Source organism: Ursus arctos, unplaced genomic scaffold (genome assembly GCF_023065955.2).
Source record: "Ursus arctos isolate Adak ecotype North America unplaced genomic scaffold, UrsArc2.0 scaffold_11, whole genome shotgun sequence".
NCBI classification, from domain to species: Eukaryota; Metazoa; Chordata; class Mammalia; order Carnivora; family Ursidae; genus Ursus; species Ursus arctos.
The window spans coordinates 38304550-38324617 of NW_026622775.1; the positions used below are offsets into that span (position 1 = coordinate 38304550).

Consider the following 20068-nt stretch of genomic DNA (forward strand, 5'->3'; position numbering starts at 1 on the left):
ATATGTAATCATTATAAATCAGTGAGTATATGCCAAAGATTTTGGCATTTTGTTGTCATACATTTTATATCAATAGAAGAAAAAATATAAATAAATAATGAATTCTGACTAATATGCATGTTGATGGATGGATACGAAATAAATCAAATACAGTAAAATATTCATGGTAAGAACTGGGTGGTAGGTGTCTCCGGGTGTTAATTTAAAATTCTTTCAAGCTTGCTGTATGTTTGAAATTTTCATAACAAAATATTGGGGACAAGTTCTCCCTTCACTCCTTCACAAAATTTTCCCTGGCTTTTCCCCATGTAGACTCAAGGGTCACAGGCAATGAGGGGGCAATGCCATCCTGAGGACTGAAACCTGGGGGAGACCCCTAGCAATAAAGGAGGGAGACAATTGGACTCTAGACCCCCCCTTGAAAGTGCTGGGTTAGAAGAAAAAGCATCTACTAGGGTGTCCCATCACTGAGCATTGGAATTAGTGCTCTGCAATCATTCTAGAAAAAACAACATCTTTTCTTGCTCCCCAGTTTCTTCCCTCCTTCTACTCTCACCTATGGAAAGTATGTATGTCATTGACAAACCCAAATCTCCCTGTCCGCCCACATTTGCCTCTGTATCACCCCATATTCAGAGCTATCTACATATTTCTAAGGATATAGATTGGTGGATTTTTTTCTTCTTTCTAATAAAAAAACACTTGTCAAGACTTCATGCACGTGCTTCAAGAAGTATACATGTTCCTTGTGCAGATCAGAGCACAAAGTCACACGTCAATCATAAAATGATTCATATAAATGACACCACTGAAAGCCATATGATGCATGGTCCTCACATGGAAAAGACAGGTGCTCAGGAATGAAAACTTTTCATCAAGTTTCAACTAAAATCTAAATCTACTTTGAGGGGGCTTCTAACCAGACCATGTACTCCCCAGAGGAAAAGCAGTAACTTATTCTGAGGTGTGATGCCACACATCTCCTCTGTTTCTTCCTCTCATGACAATCTTTCCTCCTTTAATTCCCTTCCTCTATCTCCCTTCTAATTACTTATAATTACAGTACTGTCGTGCGTCACACACATGATACACAATATAACTTAATGATGAAGTCACCAGTTCTTGGTGAAAATGTAGCTTTATAAAAACTATCATGTCTTCATTCTAAATGAAGATCTAGTCTTCATTTACAGGCAAAGCTCTGACACTCAAAGGGCCCTTCCAAAGTCAGCCATACTGGAAGCCCACCCAGGAGCTGGTCTCCTGAGTTGCTTCTTGCTTTTTTCTACATATCTGCTGCTTTTCCCGATGCCATGTGCTACTCCTTGTGAGTACTGGACACTCCTCTGAGGTTTGCCTGGTCACTCTAGTGAAATATTTGCATTTCATCGCCACTTTCTGCTATGCACTGAAGACATGAAATCCCCCAAAATTCATATGTTGAAACCTAATGCCTGATATGATGGTATTAGGAGGAGGGCTTTTTGGAAAGTGACTGAGTCATGAGCGTGGAGCCCTCATAATTGAGATTGGTGCCCTTTGAAGGAGCCTCCAGAGAGCTAGGCAGTCCCTTCTACCCTGTGAGCCTACAGTGAGAAGACATCCATTAGTGAGGAAGCAGGCCTCACCAGACACCAAATCTACTGGCACCATTATCTTGGACTTCCTAGTTCCAGAACTGTGAGAAATAAATTTCTGTTGCTTATAAGCCACTCAGATTATGACATTTTGTTACAGCAGCCCAAACAGACCAAGACACTTTCATTTCAAGCTGCCAATCCTGAGCCCTTATTGTAATTTAATGTGCTGATAAAGCTGTTCTGATATTTTTCCCTTCTTAATTGGCCTTAGAGGAGTTAAATTCCTAAGGCAGCATCTTCTCTCCGGGCTCTTTGATGACCAGTGTGTCTGATTTTCTCCATCACCAAGAGCCACCTGTCACCTGTGAACTGTGGAGAAGCTAATACACACTCTGGCAACCCTAATGGCCCTCTTGGAGACAGCAAGTAGATTCTGACTCACCGAGGGACTGCCACAGTGAACCCATGCAGTCAGGCCGTGAAGTTCTTGAATAGGACAAGGCCTGGGACTGTTCTTAAAGGGGCAGAGAAAGGCAGCCACCACCCAAAGAGAGTAATTTCTCACAGATCCTAAAACAGCTCCAGCCGAAGGCATGTTGACACACTGACTCCAAGTTGGCATTTAAGCCTGAGCCCTCATTGGCATTTAAGATGCTGAGGCAGCTGTTCTGATTTTCTCCTGTAACTGCAAATTAGCCTTTGAACCAAAAAGTTAAATTCTCAAGGTAGCACAAGAGAATTCATATCTCAGTGCCTTAGGAAAGGCGAATGGCTGGTGCCAGATTGTTCCAGAAAAGGGAAAAAAAGAAAAAAAGGAAAGAAAAGGCAAAGCTAGTGTGTGTCATTTTTATAATGTGAATTGAATATATATATTCAACAAGTGAGTCTAAAATTATGAGAAATGAAACAACTTTGATGTTAAGAATCCATCCAGTTAATAATCTTTGAAGCTTCTGTTTCTTTGTTCATTATATGGTAAGTCTACAAGCATGCAGCTTTTATACATTGAAGTGCACATTAGAACTTCAATTATTAAGAGGAAGTTGTCAAGGTCTGCTCCTTCTCTTAAAAAAATCTGTAATTAAGGCTTTGTTTATTTGCAAATATGTATCCATAGCGTATAGAATAATTTTTAAGAGCTCTCATTCCTGAGTCACACCCTTTTGGTCCTGAATTACAATTTGCTCGTGAATCTTATTTTATTGTCTTAAGCCTTCATTTTCTCATTTGTAAAATGAGGATAATAATAATAGCATATCTTGCACCAGGTTGTGAGGATTCAATTGGACTTGGTTACAAAGCACTTAGTACAGCGCCTGGCACATAATAAGCTTTCAATAAATGTGAGCAATTATTACTGTAGTTACTGTATTATTACTATCATTGAGCTAAACTTTTCTCCAACCATGTTGATATTATTAATTTCATTAGTCAATCCTCATTTCTTCAGTAGCACAAAGATAAATTTCAACTTTCTAAATTGGTTTGAATAAATCTGGTCTTATTATAGTTCTTTTTATCCAAAACTAATTAATTAATAGATTTGCAAATAATAAAATTTCATTATACTTTGGATTCTTCAAATTACTAACCCCCCAAAAGCAATAAAAAAAATCATTATAAGCAATAACAAATATTTTATGATAAAGTTCATGAAGAGATTGAAATACTTATACTACTCACATAAAACATGAGTGCAAATATTAACATTTCCATGGGAAAAGATAATGAATTTCTAATGCCAAACGATTTCACTAGCCTAAAATATTTTCTTACATTTATTTTATATATTTTTTAAAAACCTCATTCTTCATATATCATCATTTTAATGGTATTATGATTGGTAGTTCATAAAACTTCAGATGTCTTTTAATGCTTTAGAGGTTCTGTACAATTGCTCTAGTAATCTCTGCAGTGAAGATACCAGAAGACCTAATTATGGAAGCTATAACAGGGAACAAGCCATTGGCCATCTCTTGATTGTATAATTGAGCAAGTCTTTTCTCTCCTAGAAAGACGGAGGGACTTGCAAACATGTATTTTTTATAACCATAACAAAAATAACTGGCCTTACCAAGAGGCTTTCTAACCTTCCTACAAACAGGCTGCATTCTCTAGAGACTTCACAAAAATTTACTAAGGAGCCATCCTGAACAAAGATGTACAGCTACATGGCTAAGGCCTCCTTTGCCTATATAGTCAAAGTAAGTGCCTGTGTGTTTGATTTCACGAGTGTTAGAAAAGCCATACCTCAGACTCAATGAGATTTAGTTTAGTAGATGTTCATTAAGCACTACTAAGTCCCAGATGCTAAATGGGCTAAATCTGGTCCTAACTTGATGCTAAATGTGCTGAAATAAATAGGACATTGGGTACCCCTACCTTCCAGGTACTTAGAGCCTACTGCTAGAAAAACAGTTGTCAGTAAAGTCATGACACTCAGTATGAGCCATACGCTATGACAGAAGCCAACATAAGGCGCCCACACCCCTACTGCCAGCTCATGAATGTATGAATTCCCCTTTAAAGACAGAAGATTTCACATTGTCTTATTAGAGCTAAGGTTTAAAACAAATATCCCAAGAGAAATAAACAGCAAATCAAATCCAGACCAAGGCGGTGGTTTTAGAACTCTGTGGCGTCAATTTCATGTGCCTTCCGGGCTCTTCCTTCTTCAATCAGAGCAGCTCAGACTTTATCTGTTTTCCATATCTGAGCTCTTCCTCAGTTTTCATTGTGTGGTTAATATTCCTTAGCTAAAAATAACAAACACACAGGGCAAAAAACAAACTCACAAAGGATTGATTACTGTGTGTACTGAAAGATCTCCTCAAAGCAGGCTCAGGGGAAGGGCAGGGTTAGGTTAGGAGAGGGGAGTAGCTTAGGGATGAGCAGCAGGAGACAGAAGCCAGAACAAAGATGGTTTCATTCATTCCAGGGCAAAGACTTGTGGAAACTAGGAAACGAACAGAAGCCCTTCAAAGAGGAACCTCAAAGAAAATAGTTTGTATTCAATTTCATTACATACAAGTGAGGAAAACATAATTTGTCTAATTTCTTTTCAAAAAGAGTTCAAAAACCAATTTCCAAGTGGCACATGGCTATCATCTCCTAAAACCTATACTCCACCATCTTTTCCACAACACATTCTGCATTATGACCCAACTCTTCACTTCCAATGAAACGGCATTCTGTTGTCTCTTACACACTTTTCCTCACTCCTCCACTTTCTCGATTCCTTCTTTAGCAAAGTAGCTTATCGTCTTTGCAGTAATAGGTGATTAATAGGTTTCTTACCTACCTCAAGGAGATTTTACAGGCACCTCCCCTTCAAAAAAAAAAATTTCTATGTTATTCTTTCTGAGAGTGGGATTCGGTTGCTAAGCAGACAGGGGAATTCCCAGCTTTCAGTATCAAGACTACAAATATAATTTAAGTAATTATGGGCATGACCCAAAGGCAAAATGGAACTAGAGAACATTCTTCCTCCACTTTCTGGATCTTCTTCCCTTTCTGCCCTCTCCATCTAAAAATGTACTGTATTATTTAAATAGAGAGTTACAGTAATCCACATGGCATTCTACTTGCAGCCTAGAACAGAAGTCCACTAGCCTGTACCATATACTGCCTGGAGTCACAAGAGCCAAGGGCAAGTTGCTTAACCAGAAAATCTTGACACTCCCAACCATCTACGCAGCACTCAGTGTTTCTCAATCAGGCTATCCAAGCCTAAATTTAAGATTACCGAAGTGTGCCAAGTCTAGATCAGCTCTAAAAGAAATACAACGTGAGCCACATATGTAATTTAAAATTTTCTAGTAGTCACTTTATTTATTTATTTATTTAATTTTGTTCAGTTAGTCAGCATACAGTACATCATATGTTTTTGATGTAGTGTTTGACAATTCATTAGTTGGGTATAACACCCAGTGCTCATCCCAACACGTGCCCTCCTTAATACCCATCACCCAGTTACCCAACCCCTCCACCCCCCTGCTTTCTGCAATCCTCAATTTGTTTCCCGGAAGTCACACTTTTAAAAGTGAAAAGAGATGAAATTAATTTTAATAACATACAGTAACTAATCGCTATAGATTTTATTTAAACTATATCCAAATATCATTTCAACATTAATCAATATTAAAAATTAATGAAAAAAATAAATAAAAATTAATGAGATACTTTCCATTCTTTTTTGGTTCTGTCTTCAAAATCTTGTATGCATTTTGCAATTATATACCTCTCAATTCAGATACTGGCCTTTAATCAAAAATACTCAATCCATATTTAGATTTTCTAAAATATGCACTTGAAGGAATATATTCACATATTCAAGTTGCTCCAAACATGGTTAAAAGTTTTCCAATAACTTATTAACAGTTTTTTGTATTGAAATTAAAGTAAATTAAAATTAAATATTCAGTTCCCTAGTTTCACTGGTCACACTTCAAGCACTGATGCCATATGTGGCTAGTAGACACCATATTGGACAGCACACTAAAGTAAAAGTTGCTACAGATCTCTTAAAAGTTGGTTATATTTAAATAAAGGGGATGAGATGAATTCTTACAAGGTACACCAATAACTTTAGTGCTCCAAGGATTAATAATTAAAAGTTTCCTCGAAGCTGTTGGAGCATCACACATTACGCCCTGAGTTGTTACAGAAGTGTGATACTCACATTCTGCTTTATCAGGCACAGGCTCTGCAGCAACCATGATGGGCAGTTAGGGTGATCTTCTTTTTTGAAAGTTGGGCTCCAAGTCCCTAAACACAATTACATTAAATAATTCATTGATTATAAATACTAATTTTTAGCTACTTCTTTCAGCCACTCATAAAAAAAAATTGGATGAATTATTAACACTTGTTATACATCACTCCCCTGCTCTAAAATCTTCCATGCCTGCCCCTCCAAAAGGCAGTGATAACAACAGCTAGCATTGGGTGGGGCTCTGTGGTTTACCAAGTGCTTGTATACATATTACCTTACTGGTTCCGAACAACCTGACAGGAACTACTGTCCCAGCTTTGGCAGATGTGGAAACTGGAGCTTAGAGATGTGAAACAACTTGTCAATATAAGCAGTTATTTAGTGGCACATACAGAACTCAAATCCCCATCTTTGGGCCCAAGTCCCTAAGCAGGCCCCTCTGATTTCTCATTATTTTCCAAATAATAGCAGTTAATACCTGCCGCATACCTTATACATCCTTGCCTTGAGCTTACACACCTGAGCTTAGGTTGAGTCTAGCTTTCTACTTTGAATGCCCTGTTCTCACACCTGTTTTTTTTTAACGTATGTCCCACCCATCCTTATAACATAGGTTCAAATCCTACCTCCTTCATGATCACCCAGCCTCTAGGGATCCGTTCTTGCAAATACAGTAGTCATGTTGTCCATGCCTCTCACTTGAAACTTATCATATGCTTCTGTGTAAGGAGAAAAAAAAAAACAGAGTGATAAATATAAATTGAAGTCCTATATTCCCAATTAAACTCTAAGTGCCTTGAAAACCAACTACACTTCATACCAGGGGCTCCTCAACCCTGGATGTCTATTAGAATTGCCTGGGTGGGAGGTGGTTAAAAATATATCAGTCTAGGGGTGCCTGGGTGGCTCAGTCATTAGGCATCTGCCTTCAGCTCAGGTCATGATCCCATGGTCCTGGGATTGAGGCCCACATTGGGCTCCCTGCTCAGCGGGAAGCCTGCTTCTCCCTTTCCCCCTCCCCCTGTTATATTCCCTCTCTTGTGCATGCTCTCTCTCTCTCTGTCAAATAAATAAATAAATAAAATCTTTTAAAAAATTATATATACATACATATATATATATATATATATATATATATATATATATATATATATGTATGTATGTATATATATGTATATATCAGTCTAGAGTAGAACCCCGGCATCTACATTTTTTAAGTTTCCCAAAAGATTCAAATGGTCAGCTGGAGGAGCAAACCCCTGCCTTTTGCCTTGACATTCATGGTTCCCAGCTCAGTGCATCCCATTCTGGAGGTGCTCAATAAAGGGCTGATTAATGTGTTTATTGAGCTGAGCCCTTCCTCCTACTTTTGAAATTATCATTACTTCCAAAGGATTATCCAAAATGCATCAAATGTTGCCCTACAGCCAGGGAATCCGTTACACCAGTGCATACTACTGTGTGCTCACATTGCTTTATAATTAGAAATAGTGATATTAAATGCTTTACAGAGTCCCATGGAGCCTCTTGTTCTAAAACTCTAGGTATAATTTTCAGTTAGCTGACTAGAGCATCAAACTGTGGTGAAGTATTCAAGAACTGTTAAATAATTTGGAGATTATTTGAGCAAATCCACAAGCCATGGGGTACCTGGGTGGCTCAGTCAGTTAAGGGTCTGCCTTCGGCTCAGATCATGATCCCAGACTCCTGGGATGGAGCCCTGCATCAGGCTCCCTGAACAGCAGGGAGTCTGCTTCTCCCTCTAACCCTCCCCCCTCTCATGCTCTCTCTCAAATAAATAAATAAAATCTTAAAAAAAAAAAAAAAGAAAGAAAGAAATCCACAAACCATTATGGCCCTATGGAAGTCACGACGCTAGCCACATGCTCTTAGATAAAAGGCTATGACACTTTTCCTCAGCTTCTACCCAGAAGGGGGAAAATAGTACAGTTACAATTTTAAAATGACAAATCTGGAACAACCAAAAATGATTAATTCTCAAATTGTCAGCATCATACCACGGGCAAGAGCACAGGCCATGTACCTCATCTGCCTAGTTCTACAAATGAACTAAAATGAATTAAAATACTGCACCTCCCTTAGCAATTAACAATCAGAACTCATCTTCTGGTCTGGCTTAATTACTGTCTTCTTTTCATTTAAATATAAGAAGAAAATAAAGGTGTTTTGTGCTCTGTCATTTTCTTGTTTCAATCTCCATAGAAATGGACTCTTCTCTGGGGCATTTGGCTCCTCCACCTTAATTCAGTGTGCCAGGAGTGTCAGCCTGCATTAAATTGGCTGGCAAGCAAGACATCCCACAGCCCGTTTAATGCACAAAACTAGCCAAGCATCCTAAGGGGTGCTGGCATGGTAATGCCCCCGCAAACCTGAGGTGATAGGGGATGCAGAGACAGGAGCTGGGGAGGGGAGGGGAGAAGCCCTGGAGGATGGAATTACTTAAAGATAAGCAGCACACTGACATGGAATAATGGCAGATAGGGTCCCTCTCCACTTTACATCCCCAGCGGACAGTTAGGAAATGCTGAGTCCCTCCTGATACATTGATCAATTAATAAGTGCAAATCTAGTATTTGGGTTGTACAAGGAGTATGCCATCTATTTTGGAAGAAAAGGCAAACACATAAGTCAAAATTTTAAATAAAATGCACGCAACTGTATACCAGATGTCATAAGAAAGTCTGTGAGTGAGGGCACCTGGCTGGCTCAGTCGGTGGACCATCTGACTCTTGATCTCAGGATCCTGAGTTTGAGACTCATGTTGGATGTAGAGATTATTTAAATTAAAAAAAAAAAAAAGTCCATGAGCTTTGTAAGTAAGTGATATAAACCCATGAGTGCCATGCGTTCAAATGAAGATAGGATCCCTGGAGGCCGAGAAAGTGATCTAAGAAAAGTGTTCAAGGAGACTGAGCGAAATGGAAAGTTAGGTGTAGGGGTAATAGCGACATTTTGATTAACTGGTTCAGTACAAGAATAAACCCGTTAGAACTGGATGCTGGCCAGCACACCTGGTGGTACTGAATATCAGTCCTGAGTGGGTCAGACTGGCTGATTTAAGAGGATCAGAGAAGCAAATGCAAGGTGAGAACAGAAGGCACATGGTTTGGGGGACAGCAAGCAGTGGCTCTGCTTAAGCAGAGGTTGGGCTCTTTGCTGCTGAAATGGGCAACAAACCACTGAAATACTCTGAAGCAGGCACTGACATAAGTAGTGTTCTGGAATGTGACTTCCGTAAGGAAGGACTTTGTTTTCTTCCCTGTAGTTCCAGTGCCTTGAAGAGGACCTGGCATAAAGAAGGATTTCAAAAACTGTGGAATAAGTAATTATGGCAATAACATGCTGGACAAGGATGCCCTACCTTCTCATGTCTTTTTAGGCACATCTGTGAAAACATCCTTCTTCCCTTTCTCCTCCAGTAGGTGCAACTCAAGGCTCTCCTACTGGGTTCAGGAAGGCTAAGGGTTTCTGATTCTATTTCCTTGTGGATAAAAACCAAACGAAAGTGGAAACAGTATTTCCCTTCCTTATCTCCTTAGCTTGTCCTTCCAAAGCAGATGACTGGTAAGACTTTATCATGGTACCCTGTATAATTAAGGATCCTGGCAACAAAAAAAAAGTGCCCTATGGCATTGGGGAAACATGTCATGATCCACAGATCTAAACACGCAGTTTCAACTGTTGATAGAAGGGTGCATGAGAGCAATTTTCCTGACCTTCAATCACATGTTACTGCCTTCCCACTTCTCCACATTAGAAATTGTACCTATATCCACCACAGTTGCCCAAGCCATAAAACGTTGACTCCTTCCATATTTTACCTACCACATCCAATCCATCAAGTCTTCTACATTTTAACTTGAAAGTATATCTCCTTCTCCTCAACTACCCTCTCCCGGCCACAATCATTTGGTTCTTGGAATGCTCAAACAGCCTCCTAACTGCTATCTTAATCCCTACTCTCATCCTATTCCAATTCCTTCTCCAAACAGCAGGAGTTCTCTTCTTAAATGCGTATCAGAGCATATAATTTCCTTTCCATGACTTCCGAATGCATTTAGAATAAAACCTAGCTCCTTGCCTTGGGCTTTTCTCTCTTGCAACTGAGTAAATATGGATGAAAAATATAGGACTGACATCCCACAGATCCACTGAGAACTGAGCCAAGGGGCTTGCTTTGACTTTTCTTAGCCTTTAGTTTCCTCATTTGCAACATAAAACTGTTGGGCAAGAAGACCTCAAAGGCCCCATTACTTTGTAAAATCTATTATTACATTGCGTTTGTAATGTATATAATTCTAACTGGTCCCAAATTTCAAAAACTGTGTGGTTAAGAGTTCCCATCTCCATCCTGTCCCTCTCCACTTTTCTCTGTTCTCTGGAACTTGGGAGCAGAATATCCAAGAAAGTGGCCTAGGTCTGACCTCTTTCCATCATGTCCCTGGTTGCAACCCTCCTCGTGTGCCTCTCAACCCTTGGCTATTATAGTCACCCTCTCAGATTTTGTCCTGTCGTTTGTCTTGTTTCATTCTCTAGTAAGTGTGAGCCCTCCTCCACGTTTTCTCTTTCAAATCAACAAGGACCTTCAGGTCATTTTCCAGATTTGCTTCCTGACTTCTCTCTGCTGAGTCTCCTTGTCCCTCTGACCAGACATCAGATATGCTGGCACCAAACAACAGGAATGAGAAAACAGAAAGGAGTGCAGGGAAAGAAAACAAAATGATACAATTCCTCACAAGGTCCAATATAGCAGAGCCAGTATGAGGCATCTGTAATGGGTAAAAAGGTATATCAGACAATAGGAGAATAAAAAACTTACAACTGCATAATTAAAAATTATGAACGGAATTAGTCAGATGGCCATAAAAATGAGTTGGAAAGAAGATACTTTATGAATGCATGATCATTAATATCAGTTACGCTGGGATCCTGGGGAACGCGTGTAACCGTGGCAAGCACACTCCTTTCCCAACGCAGAAACCTCCCTCTGATTCTCTAATTAACTTGGGTGAATACATTTCTCAGAGCCAGGAAGTGGGAAGGAAAAGGACATAATTGCATCATTAGGATATTGCTCCAGCTGACACAAACATCAGAGTCTCAGAGCACTGTGGAGAGAGCAATGTTGGATTTCAGTCCTGATTCTGCCATTGCCCAAGTGTATGATCTTGGCCAAACCACTTAACCTCACTGAGTTCCACCTCCTTTCTGAATTTCTGTCTATAAGTGAAGGATTTAAAATAGACACACAATTTTTAAAAGAGGAGCTTCAGCCTATGTTTAAAGGAACTCTTCCTCAGAAGTCAATGAGAACAATAGATGAAAGCCCTGCTGTTCTGACTGAAGAGGGTCTCAGAGCTTCTCCCAGCATGGCTGTCACTGCCACCAACCTCAACCTCAACGCTACAGGATCAGAGACACCCAGTCAATGATCTCACAGGGGCCTTCTGGATGTAAGGTTCGACTTCATCGAACAAATATTGTGCTCCATTTCCTTGTGGGCTTGCATGGACACTGAAACTAATGAAGAGATCCCAAATATTCCTGGTTTTACATAAAATAGTTAAGTCTTTAAGTCACAAAAGAAAGCTGTTAATTTCATCTCAATTCTGAAAGTCAATAAAAAGGAGATGCTAAACTGGGAAGACTCTCACATAATACTTTAAAATACTCTTTAGCTAAAACATACAACTTCTTTCCCATTTGTCCTCAATGTGTACAGTTGGTCCTTCTGAGCCATATTCAGTAAGCTATAGAGTTTTTCTGTGATCTTCCCTTATGATTTTGATATACAGATGTATAAAGTAGGATTGGGCAATACATGAACATGTACATTGAAGGCCACAGAGAATCAAAGCTTACCGACAGAAGATGATGGGCTGGAGTTGGTGAGATAAGACTATCATTCCATAGTGGTTAAGTGGAGTAACGTGGGGGGAAGTGGGAAGCAAGCAATGTCAGATACAGCCATACCTCAGTAAAGAGATCAACAACTAGAGGGAACTGAAATACTTTCAGTCCCTGTACTTTCCAAAATTATAAGCACAAAAATAACATATACAAAATAAGTAACTTTTACAAATTGAAGAAAAAACAGACAATCTAATATAAAAGTAAGCAAATTATTGCAATAGACACTTTGCAAAGGGGATTTTCAAATGGGAAATCAGCATGCGAAAAGATGCTCAAAACTCTTCGGTCATTAAGGAAACACAAAGTAAGACCACAACTACCATACCCCCAAATGAATGGCTTTAACAAAATCCTAAGTGTTGGCAAGGATATAGAGCTACTGAAATATTCATTTACTGCCTGTGGGCAGTGTCTTCAAAACCTGAATCTTTATCTAGGTATGGCTCAGCCCTCCCACGCCCAACAGAAACACTTTACATTGTGTACTGAAAGCCACATGTAAGAATGATCATTGCAGCACCCTTCTGTAACAGGGTGAAAATTGGAAGCAACCCGAGGGTCTACTGACAGTAGAATAGATAAATCACAACAGATTCATACAATTGAGTATGTCACAGCAGCCAGAATGAACTGCTGTACACAGACATAACATTCTTGAGAGAAAGCATAAAAGAGGACATACCGTATGCTCCCATTAATATAAAGTTCAAAAGCAGGCAAAATGTTAATGGTACTAGAAAACAGAAAAATGGTGACCTTTGGAGAAAGGGTGTAGTGTCTGATGGGGCACAAGGAAAGCCTCTAGGGTGCTGGTAATATTTATTTATCAGATGGTGGTTACGCAGGCGGGTTTACTTTGTGAATATTCCTTGAGCTGTACACTTAGAAATTGTGTACTTTTCTGATCATATGCTGTACACATCAATTAAATTTATTTAACAATACATTTTAAGGGGTTTTTTTTTAAGATTTTTATTTATTTGAGAAGAGAGGGAGAGCACGAGTGGGGATAGGGAGAAGGAGCAGCAGACTCCCTGAGGAGCAAGGAGCCCAATGCAGGGCTCAACACGGAACTCGATCCCAGGACCCAGAGACCATGCCCTGAGCTGAAGGCAGCTGCTTAACTGGCTGAGACATCCAGGTGCCCCATATTTTAAGTTTTAATTATCAGTTTTTCAAAGTAACCTACCAAAATTCTGAAAACACTGCTCTCATCATTACAGATAGTTTTATGCGTCCTATTGTCTTTCTCAAAAGAAAAATGAAGCATAGAGCTTTGCTAAAAGCCAACAATATCTGTGTCAGGCTAAGCCCAACTGGGGAAGGAACCAGTCTTTTTTTCTTTTGTGTCTTCCATAAGACCGAGCACATGGCTAGCCAAGCAATAAATACCTCATAAAAAGCAGTTGATTTGAATTCGTGCAAGAAGTTGTCGATCATTATAATCTGCTTAGTTTTCAGAGTTATTAATATCTCCTTAGAAATTTCACTACTACTAAATTTTCCATGTAACATGTCATGATTTTTTGCAATGTGGCTAACGGACTTTGTTTGATTTTTTTTTTAATGGAGTTGATGGTGTCTAGTGGGTCACACTGACACTAATAAATGATCAACAAAGAAACACATATGATGATGTATATTTACACCAGGAAAGTTCATGATGCTGGAACCAAATATGGTAGGGGAAGCTGGCCAAAGTCCCGCAGGGTGGCCATTAGGAAATGCTTTCTCGAAAAAGTGACATTTGTGAAATGATGGCTAAAGTGTGAAAGAGGAGTTTCTTAGGCAAGCCGGGGGGGGGCGGGTAGTGCATTCATACATTATCACGTTTACTCCTTCCAGCAGCTGCAGGAAATAGTTAGGATTTCATTTCACTGCCTGGAGAAACTGAGGTTCAGAGAAGTTTGACCAATTTTTCCATATTCCTACAGCTAGGATGGGGATTCAGGAGTGCCCTTGTGATGAGTACTGGGTGATATATGGAATTGTTTGATTTTATGCACCTAGTTACCTTGATAGGAAGACCACAATTATCCAAATGAGAAAAGGAGCTAATTGCTTGGTCCAGATTGAGCAGTAATCATACACACAAACACACACGCGCATACACGCGCACACACACAAACTAGTTTCAGAAAACCTGGCACTATTCCAAATTTTTCTTGCCTTGAATTCTCATTCAGTCTTTGAATTCAGCCTTAAGACACTGACAGTAAGGGGCAGGGGAAGAAGTAATAATGAAAGTATGGCTTTTCTGGAATGAAATGTTAAAAATACTGGAAGTTGGGGCGCCTGGGTGGCACAGTGGTTAAGCGTCTGCCTTCGGCTCAGGGCGTGATCCTGGCGTTCTGGGATCGAGCCCCACGTCAGGCTCCTCCGATATGAGCCTGCTTCTTCCTCTCCCACTCCACCTGCTTGTGTTCCCTCTCTCGCTGGCTGTCTCTATCTCTGTCAAATAAATAAATAAAATCTTTAAAAAAAAATACTGGAAGTTATATTTTATAAATTTTATTTTGGTGAAATTTTAGAGACATATCAGATATGATACATGTGTCCAGGAACAACAAAAAAGGTCATAGTGCCTTATTTCTTAAGTACTCTATTATATCAGAAACACTTTCAAAATATCTTAGGAAGATTCACCTGTCAATAAATGCAGTTACGCCTTCAATAATAATTGTGGCATGTTGTGACTCTGTTTTTCTTGTGATTTTCACAGATTAACTGTGCTGTTATAAAAGTACATTCTCTCAGCTATTAATCACACATCCCTTAAATAGAAGACATTAACATTTTATAAAAAACAATAAAGAGTGAAAACCGGATTTAAAAAGCAGCTCCTGCTGAGATGTTTGGGACATTATATAAACAGTTAAAGACAACAATGAAAACACCATAAAGTTAATTACCACAATTAAATAAAATAAATTAAAAGCCAAAACTGTTAAACTCTTTAAATGGAATTTGGCTGTGCTCAGAAAGACTAGTTGATGTTCGAGATGTTAATCCAGAAATTTGAGCAAAACCCTGAAATACTATAAATCCTGGCATCTACTTGCAGATTTCTTCTTTCTCGATTACCTTGTAAAAATATTATGGGCTCCCAAAATGGTTTTGGAGTTTATTTTAAAACTGGAAACAATCTTAGGAGTTGCCTTCTTATTAGCCCCTCACTGTATGGGTGAGGACACAATAGCATGGGGATGTGAGTGATTTGTCCAACTCGACAGTGGGTTTGTCGATGAACTGGAACCAGAATTCAGGTCTCCTCACTCCTGCTAAAACACCATTTTCCCTAACAAAATTCCTTCCAGGAAACAGTATACTTTCATGAATTCTTTTATGCCTTTACCTTCTACCTCCTCTCTGAATCAGTCCTTTTTTTCCCCTACTTTGTTCTAATAAAGACAATATAACGTCGTGGTGAAGAGCAAAGACCTTAGGCTCAAGCAGGCCTGGGTTCAAGGCGAGGGCTCTGCCATTTCCTAGTCATTGACCTTAGGCCTCAGGGAACCAATTCATCCCAGTTTGCCAAGTACTTTCCTGTTTAAAAACTGAAGGTCCTGAGTCCTGACAGCCACCTCAGTCCCAGACAAATTAAGTTAGCTACTTATTTAACTCTGTAAGCTTGAGCTCTTTTGTCTGTAAAAATATGGATAATAGTCATTTTTATGCCTCATAGTGCTGCTGGGAGATCAAATGAATGAATAAATGTATGAAAACATTCAGCATAGCTCCTACACCTGGCCCATATAAGCCCTCATTTCCGTATCTGTCCCTTCCTCTTCTGCCTCTCCATGTTAGAGATGTAGACCTGAAAGTCTTTAAGACACAGGTGATATGTAAAGCTGAGAGGGAATGAGTTTTCTGAGACACAAAACAAGCAGCTGATTTGTGGAAAGTGGGAATAGCACAGAAATAAAGAGTCCATTAAGAAAGAAGGAGAATATCTCAAGGCCATATTGGTCAACATAATCAGACCAGAAATGAAGGAATTTCAGGGCCATGGCATACATGGGAAAGCTTAGTAATAAATTCTATTCTTGAGTCTATAAATATATGCAGATTCTATAAAAGATTTTTTAAAAAGAAAGAAAGAAGAAGTGAGGATAAGGGATAAAGAGGTATAATACTTTGTCTACTGTATGGGATAACTTTAGAAACATGAAGAATCATCAAAAGAGACAAAAAATATCTATTATTACCATATCGCTGATACATACAGTACTGTATCTAGCATTTATATCCTCCCAGAAAAAAATCTCTAAGAGGAAGAACACATTGAAAAACCTATCTTTTTCTCACCAATATCTGGTTGAAGGCTTTTCTCTAAGGAATGAGACAGGCATAAATAAGGTAAGGATCTTCAGGAACCAGAAATAGAAAACAAATGCACAGTGGTGATGGGATGGAAGCTGAGGATGCTCTCCCAGCTCCTGGATGTGGGCAGAGGCTATGCTCTGTGGGATATCCAGAACTCAGCACAAATCCCATGTCAGGTACAGGATGAGGGCATGGCCTTGCTAAAAAAAAAAAACCACCAGACGAGAGGAGGCAGAAAACAAAACTTCCAACCTACTGCTTGGAGCAAGGGTTTATCAAAAGCTCTATAATTGGGGAGGCAGAAGATACACACATGTCTCACCAGCAGGACCTAGCCACACCAGCCAATGGCTCAGAGACAGGATTTGAAATATCATCAGTATCGCAAGGGCAGGAAGCCCCAAGGAACCAATATAAGACATGGTTCTAGAATGGGAAACACGGTGTCAACTACAATACTGTGAACCAGACTGTGGTGAGTATAGAAGTAAATAAAATACAAAAATATAATAAAACTTCTACTCCACATAAGCCTGAAAATTATTATAAAATAATTTCAAAATTATAAAACACATATCCAAAACCAACACTAGGAAAGACAGTCAATAAAATCAACAACTGGGATAGTAATTCACTCCATAGAAAAGGAAAATGATAAAAGAATATAAAAAAGAATTTAAAATAAGTAGTTTAACACTTCACCAAGAGAGGTACCTGGGTGGCTCGTTGATTAAGCATCTGTCTTTGGCTCAGGTCACGATCCCAGGGTCCTGGGATTGAGGCCATGTTGGGCTCCCTCTGCCACACCCCCTGATCAAGCGAGCACACGCGCTCTCTCTCTGTCAAATAAATAAATAAAATTTAAAATAAAAGAGACTACTAAGAGACAGGAGGAAATAATGTTCTTTATTTTTTTAAAAGATTTTATTTATTTGTCAGAGAGAGAGCACAAGCAGGGGGAGCGGCAGGCAGAGGGAGAAGCAGACTCCCCACTGAGCAAGGAGCCCTAAGCCAAAGGCAGATGCTTAACCCACTGAGCCACCCAGGTGACCCAAAATAATGTTCTTTAAAAAAACATATGAAAATATGAAACAAAGCATCAGAAATAAAGACAAAAAAATCAGATCCCTTGGAATTAAAAATATATTCTTTGAAAAAATTTTATAAGCTCAGTATACAGAATAAAATCTAGACTAGATACAGTATAAGAGAATGAGTGACATAGGAGATAATACTGAGGAATTTCCCAGAAGATAACAAAAAGAGATATAAATAAAAAGATGGAAGTAACAATTAAAATGTATAAAACATAGACTGAAAGATTCTAACATGTACATAAAAGAAGTTCCAGAAAGAAAAAAAAAAAAGAAAGAAAGAAATGAAGAAAAAGCAATGTTTGAAGCGCCAGTATTGAAAAATGACATGAATCTTGAGATTGAAACTACACTCCGGATGCCAAGCAAGAAGAATAAAAATAAATCCATATCCAGATACATCCTAGCGAGCATCGGGAATGAAGAGGAAAGTCATCTGTTCTCGTTGTCTCTGATTTCTGTCTTCCCACTCTTTTTTGAACCCACTCTCATCAGGCTTTTGCCCTTGCCTACTCCATCTAAACTGCTTCTAACGGACTCTGTGATGTGCCAGCCAGAGCCTCAAAAAGAACTCACTCCCCAGCCACTAGAAATGTACCACAAGTGAGCTCTGAATTAGGACCCTTCCTCAGATTGCACTGGCTAAGGAATCACCTTGCCCAAAACCATGCCCCTTTCCAGGACAGCCCACTTTCAATGACTAGTCAACAAGAGGTTTGTGCAGGTCCAGATACCTCACCCCATCTTAACATTAAGCTCCCCATGGGGTTTGCTGCAACCTTCATTAGACTGCATCAAAACCCAACTTCCCCTAATTCCTGCTTCCTTCCCTCCCCTTCCACAGATGGCAATTCCAAAAGCACTTCCTAATAAACCTCTTGCTAATCTCCACCTCAGGGTCTGTCTCCTGAGGAACACAACCTGCCATTCCTTCTATCAAGGTCACTGATGACCTTCATGCTATTAAATCTAACTGCCAATTCTTAGTCCTATCTTGGTTCACCTATTAACTGCATTTTATACATTTCATCACTGACTCATTCTTGACATATTTTCTGCATTTGGCTCCTACTGTCCTGGACCTCCTCTTACCTCCTCCATCTCACTGACCTAATAGCAAAATGTTTCAAGGCTCAGACCTGGAATCTCTTTTCTTTTCCACCGCATATATTTACTTCATTATTTCATCCGGCCTCGTGGCTTTAAATACTATCCCTGTGTTTATGATTCGCAAATACATGTTTTCAGCATGGTCCCCTCTCATTAGCTATTTCACATTCCCATTTGAGTGTCATGAAGGCATCTCAAATTTTACATATTGAAACTGAGTTCCTAATTTTCCTCTGATCATTCTTCCAACCTCAGCAAATGACATCTTCACTCTTCCAGTTACTGAGGCTAAATAACCATCCCTGACTCCTTTTTTTTTTTTATATCGCACATTCTATCCATTAGCTAATCCTAAACCAGCAATACTTTCAAAATATATTCAGAATCTGATAGCTTCACACCACCTTCACTGTTAACACTCTAGTCCAAACCATCAGCATTTCTCACCTGGATTATTAGAGTAACCTCTAATTGGCCTGATTCTGTTCCCTACCCCTATCCTACAATCCATTCTCAACCCAGCAACCAGAGCTATCCCACTAAAACCTAAGTTAGATCATGCTCTCCATTCAAACCCACTGATGGCTACATTATCGCTTACCTCACTTACCTAATTTTTACCCCAGCCCCCTGTTCACTCTCCTAGAGCTACACTGCTTTCCTGGTTGTTCCAGCCAGACCAGGCTTGCCCCCAACCTCAAAACACTTGCATTTGCTATTTGCTATGCCTGAAATGCCCTTCCTTCAGATCTCCACAAGGTACCAACCCCTCACTTCTTGTAGCTGTAGACTCAAATGTACCCTCTAAGTAAGGACTTCACAGTCACCTATATACAATTGGGATTCCACCTCCCACAACCCTCCCTCCCTGATATACTCTCCTCCTTAGCATTAATGCTATTTAGCATACCATGCATTTTACTTATGCCAAGACAGAAACTGCTAGCTGATTCCCAAATGTGTTTTCTCTTCCTCTGAGGCCCACAACTGAACTACCTTTCCCGGGCACCCTTGAAGTTAAATGTGAACAAGTGACTGCATCTTAGCCATGTGAATATGGGCCAAAGTGTAAGTGCCACCTCCAGGCCTAGTCCTTAAAAACCTCCCATGTGATCCTCCATGCTCTTTTTTCTCTCTGCTTGCTAGAACATTGGTGACCCCAGGATGGCATCGGAACTAAATGTTAAAGATGACAGAGTCACAAAGTAGAAGAAGTCTGTACCTCGAGAGCTCCCCAAGTAGGAACATCCGTAAGAGACAGTGTGAAAAATTAAAAATAAAATCTCCAAGCATTCAGCCAGTGATAATCA

General features: G+C 39.5%; 1 protein-coding gene across 1 annotated transcript in view; it reads right to left on the minus strand.

Moving 5' to 3' along the window:
* Positions 1–17390, minus strand: part of IQCM (IQ motif containing M) — a 190808-nt gene extending 173418 nt beyond the window's left edge. Inside the window, exons 1-3 of the mRNA XM_057310113.1 lie at positions 17269–17390; positions 6921–7013; positions 6262–6347 (exon numbers count right to left, since the gene is read on the minus strand). Coding sequence (XP_057166096.1) covers positions 6262–6298 — 37 coding nt within the window. The 5' untranslated portion in view covers positions 6299–6347; positions 6921–7013; positions 17269–17390. The remainder of the gene's footprint in view (positions 1–6261; positions 6348–6920; positions 7014–17268) is intronic.
* Between the last annotated feature and the right edge of the window lie 2678 nt (positions 17391–20068).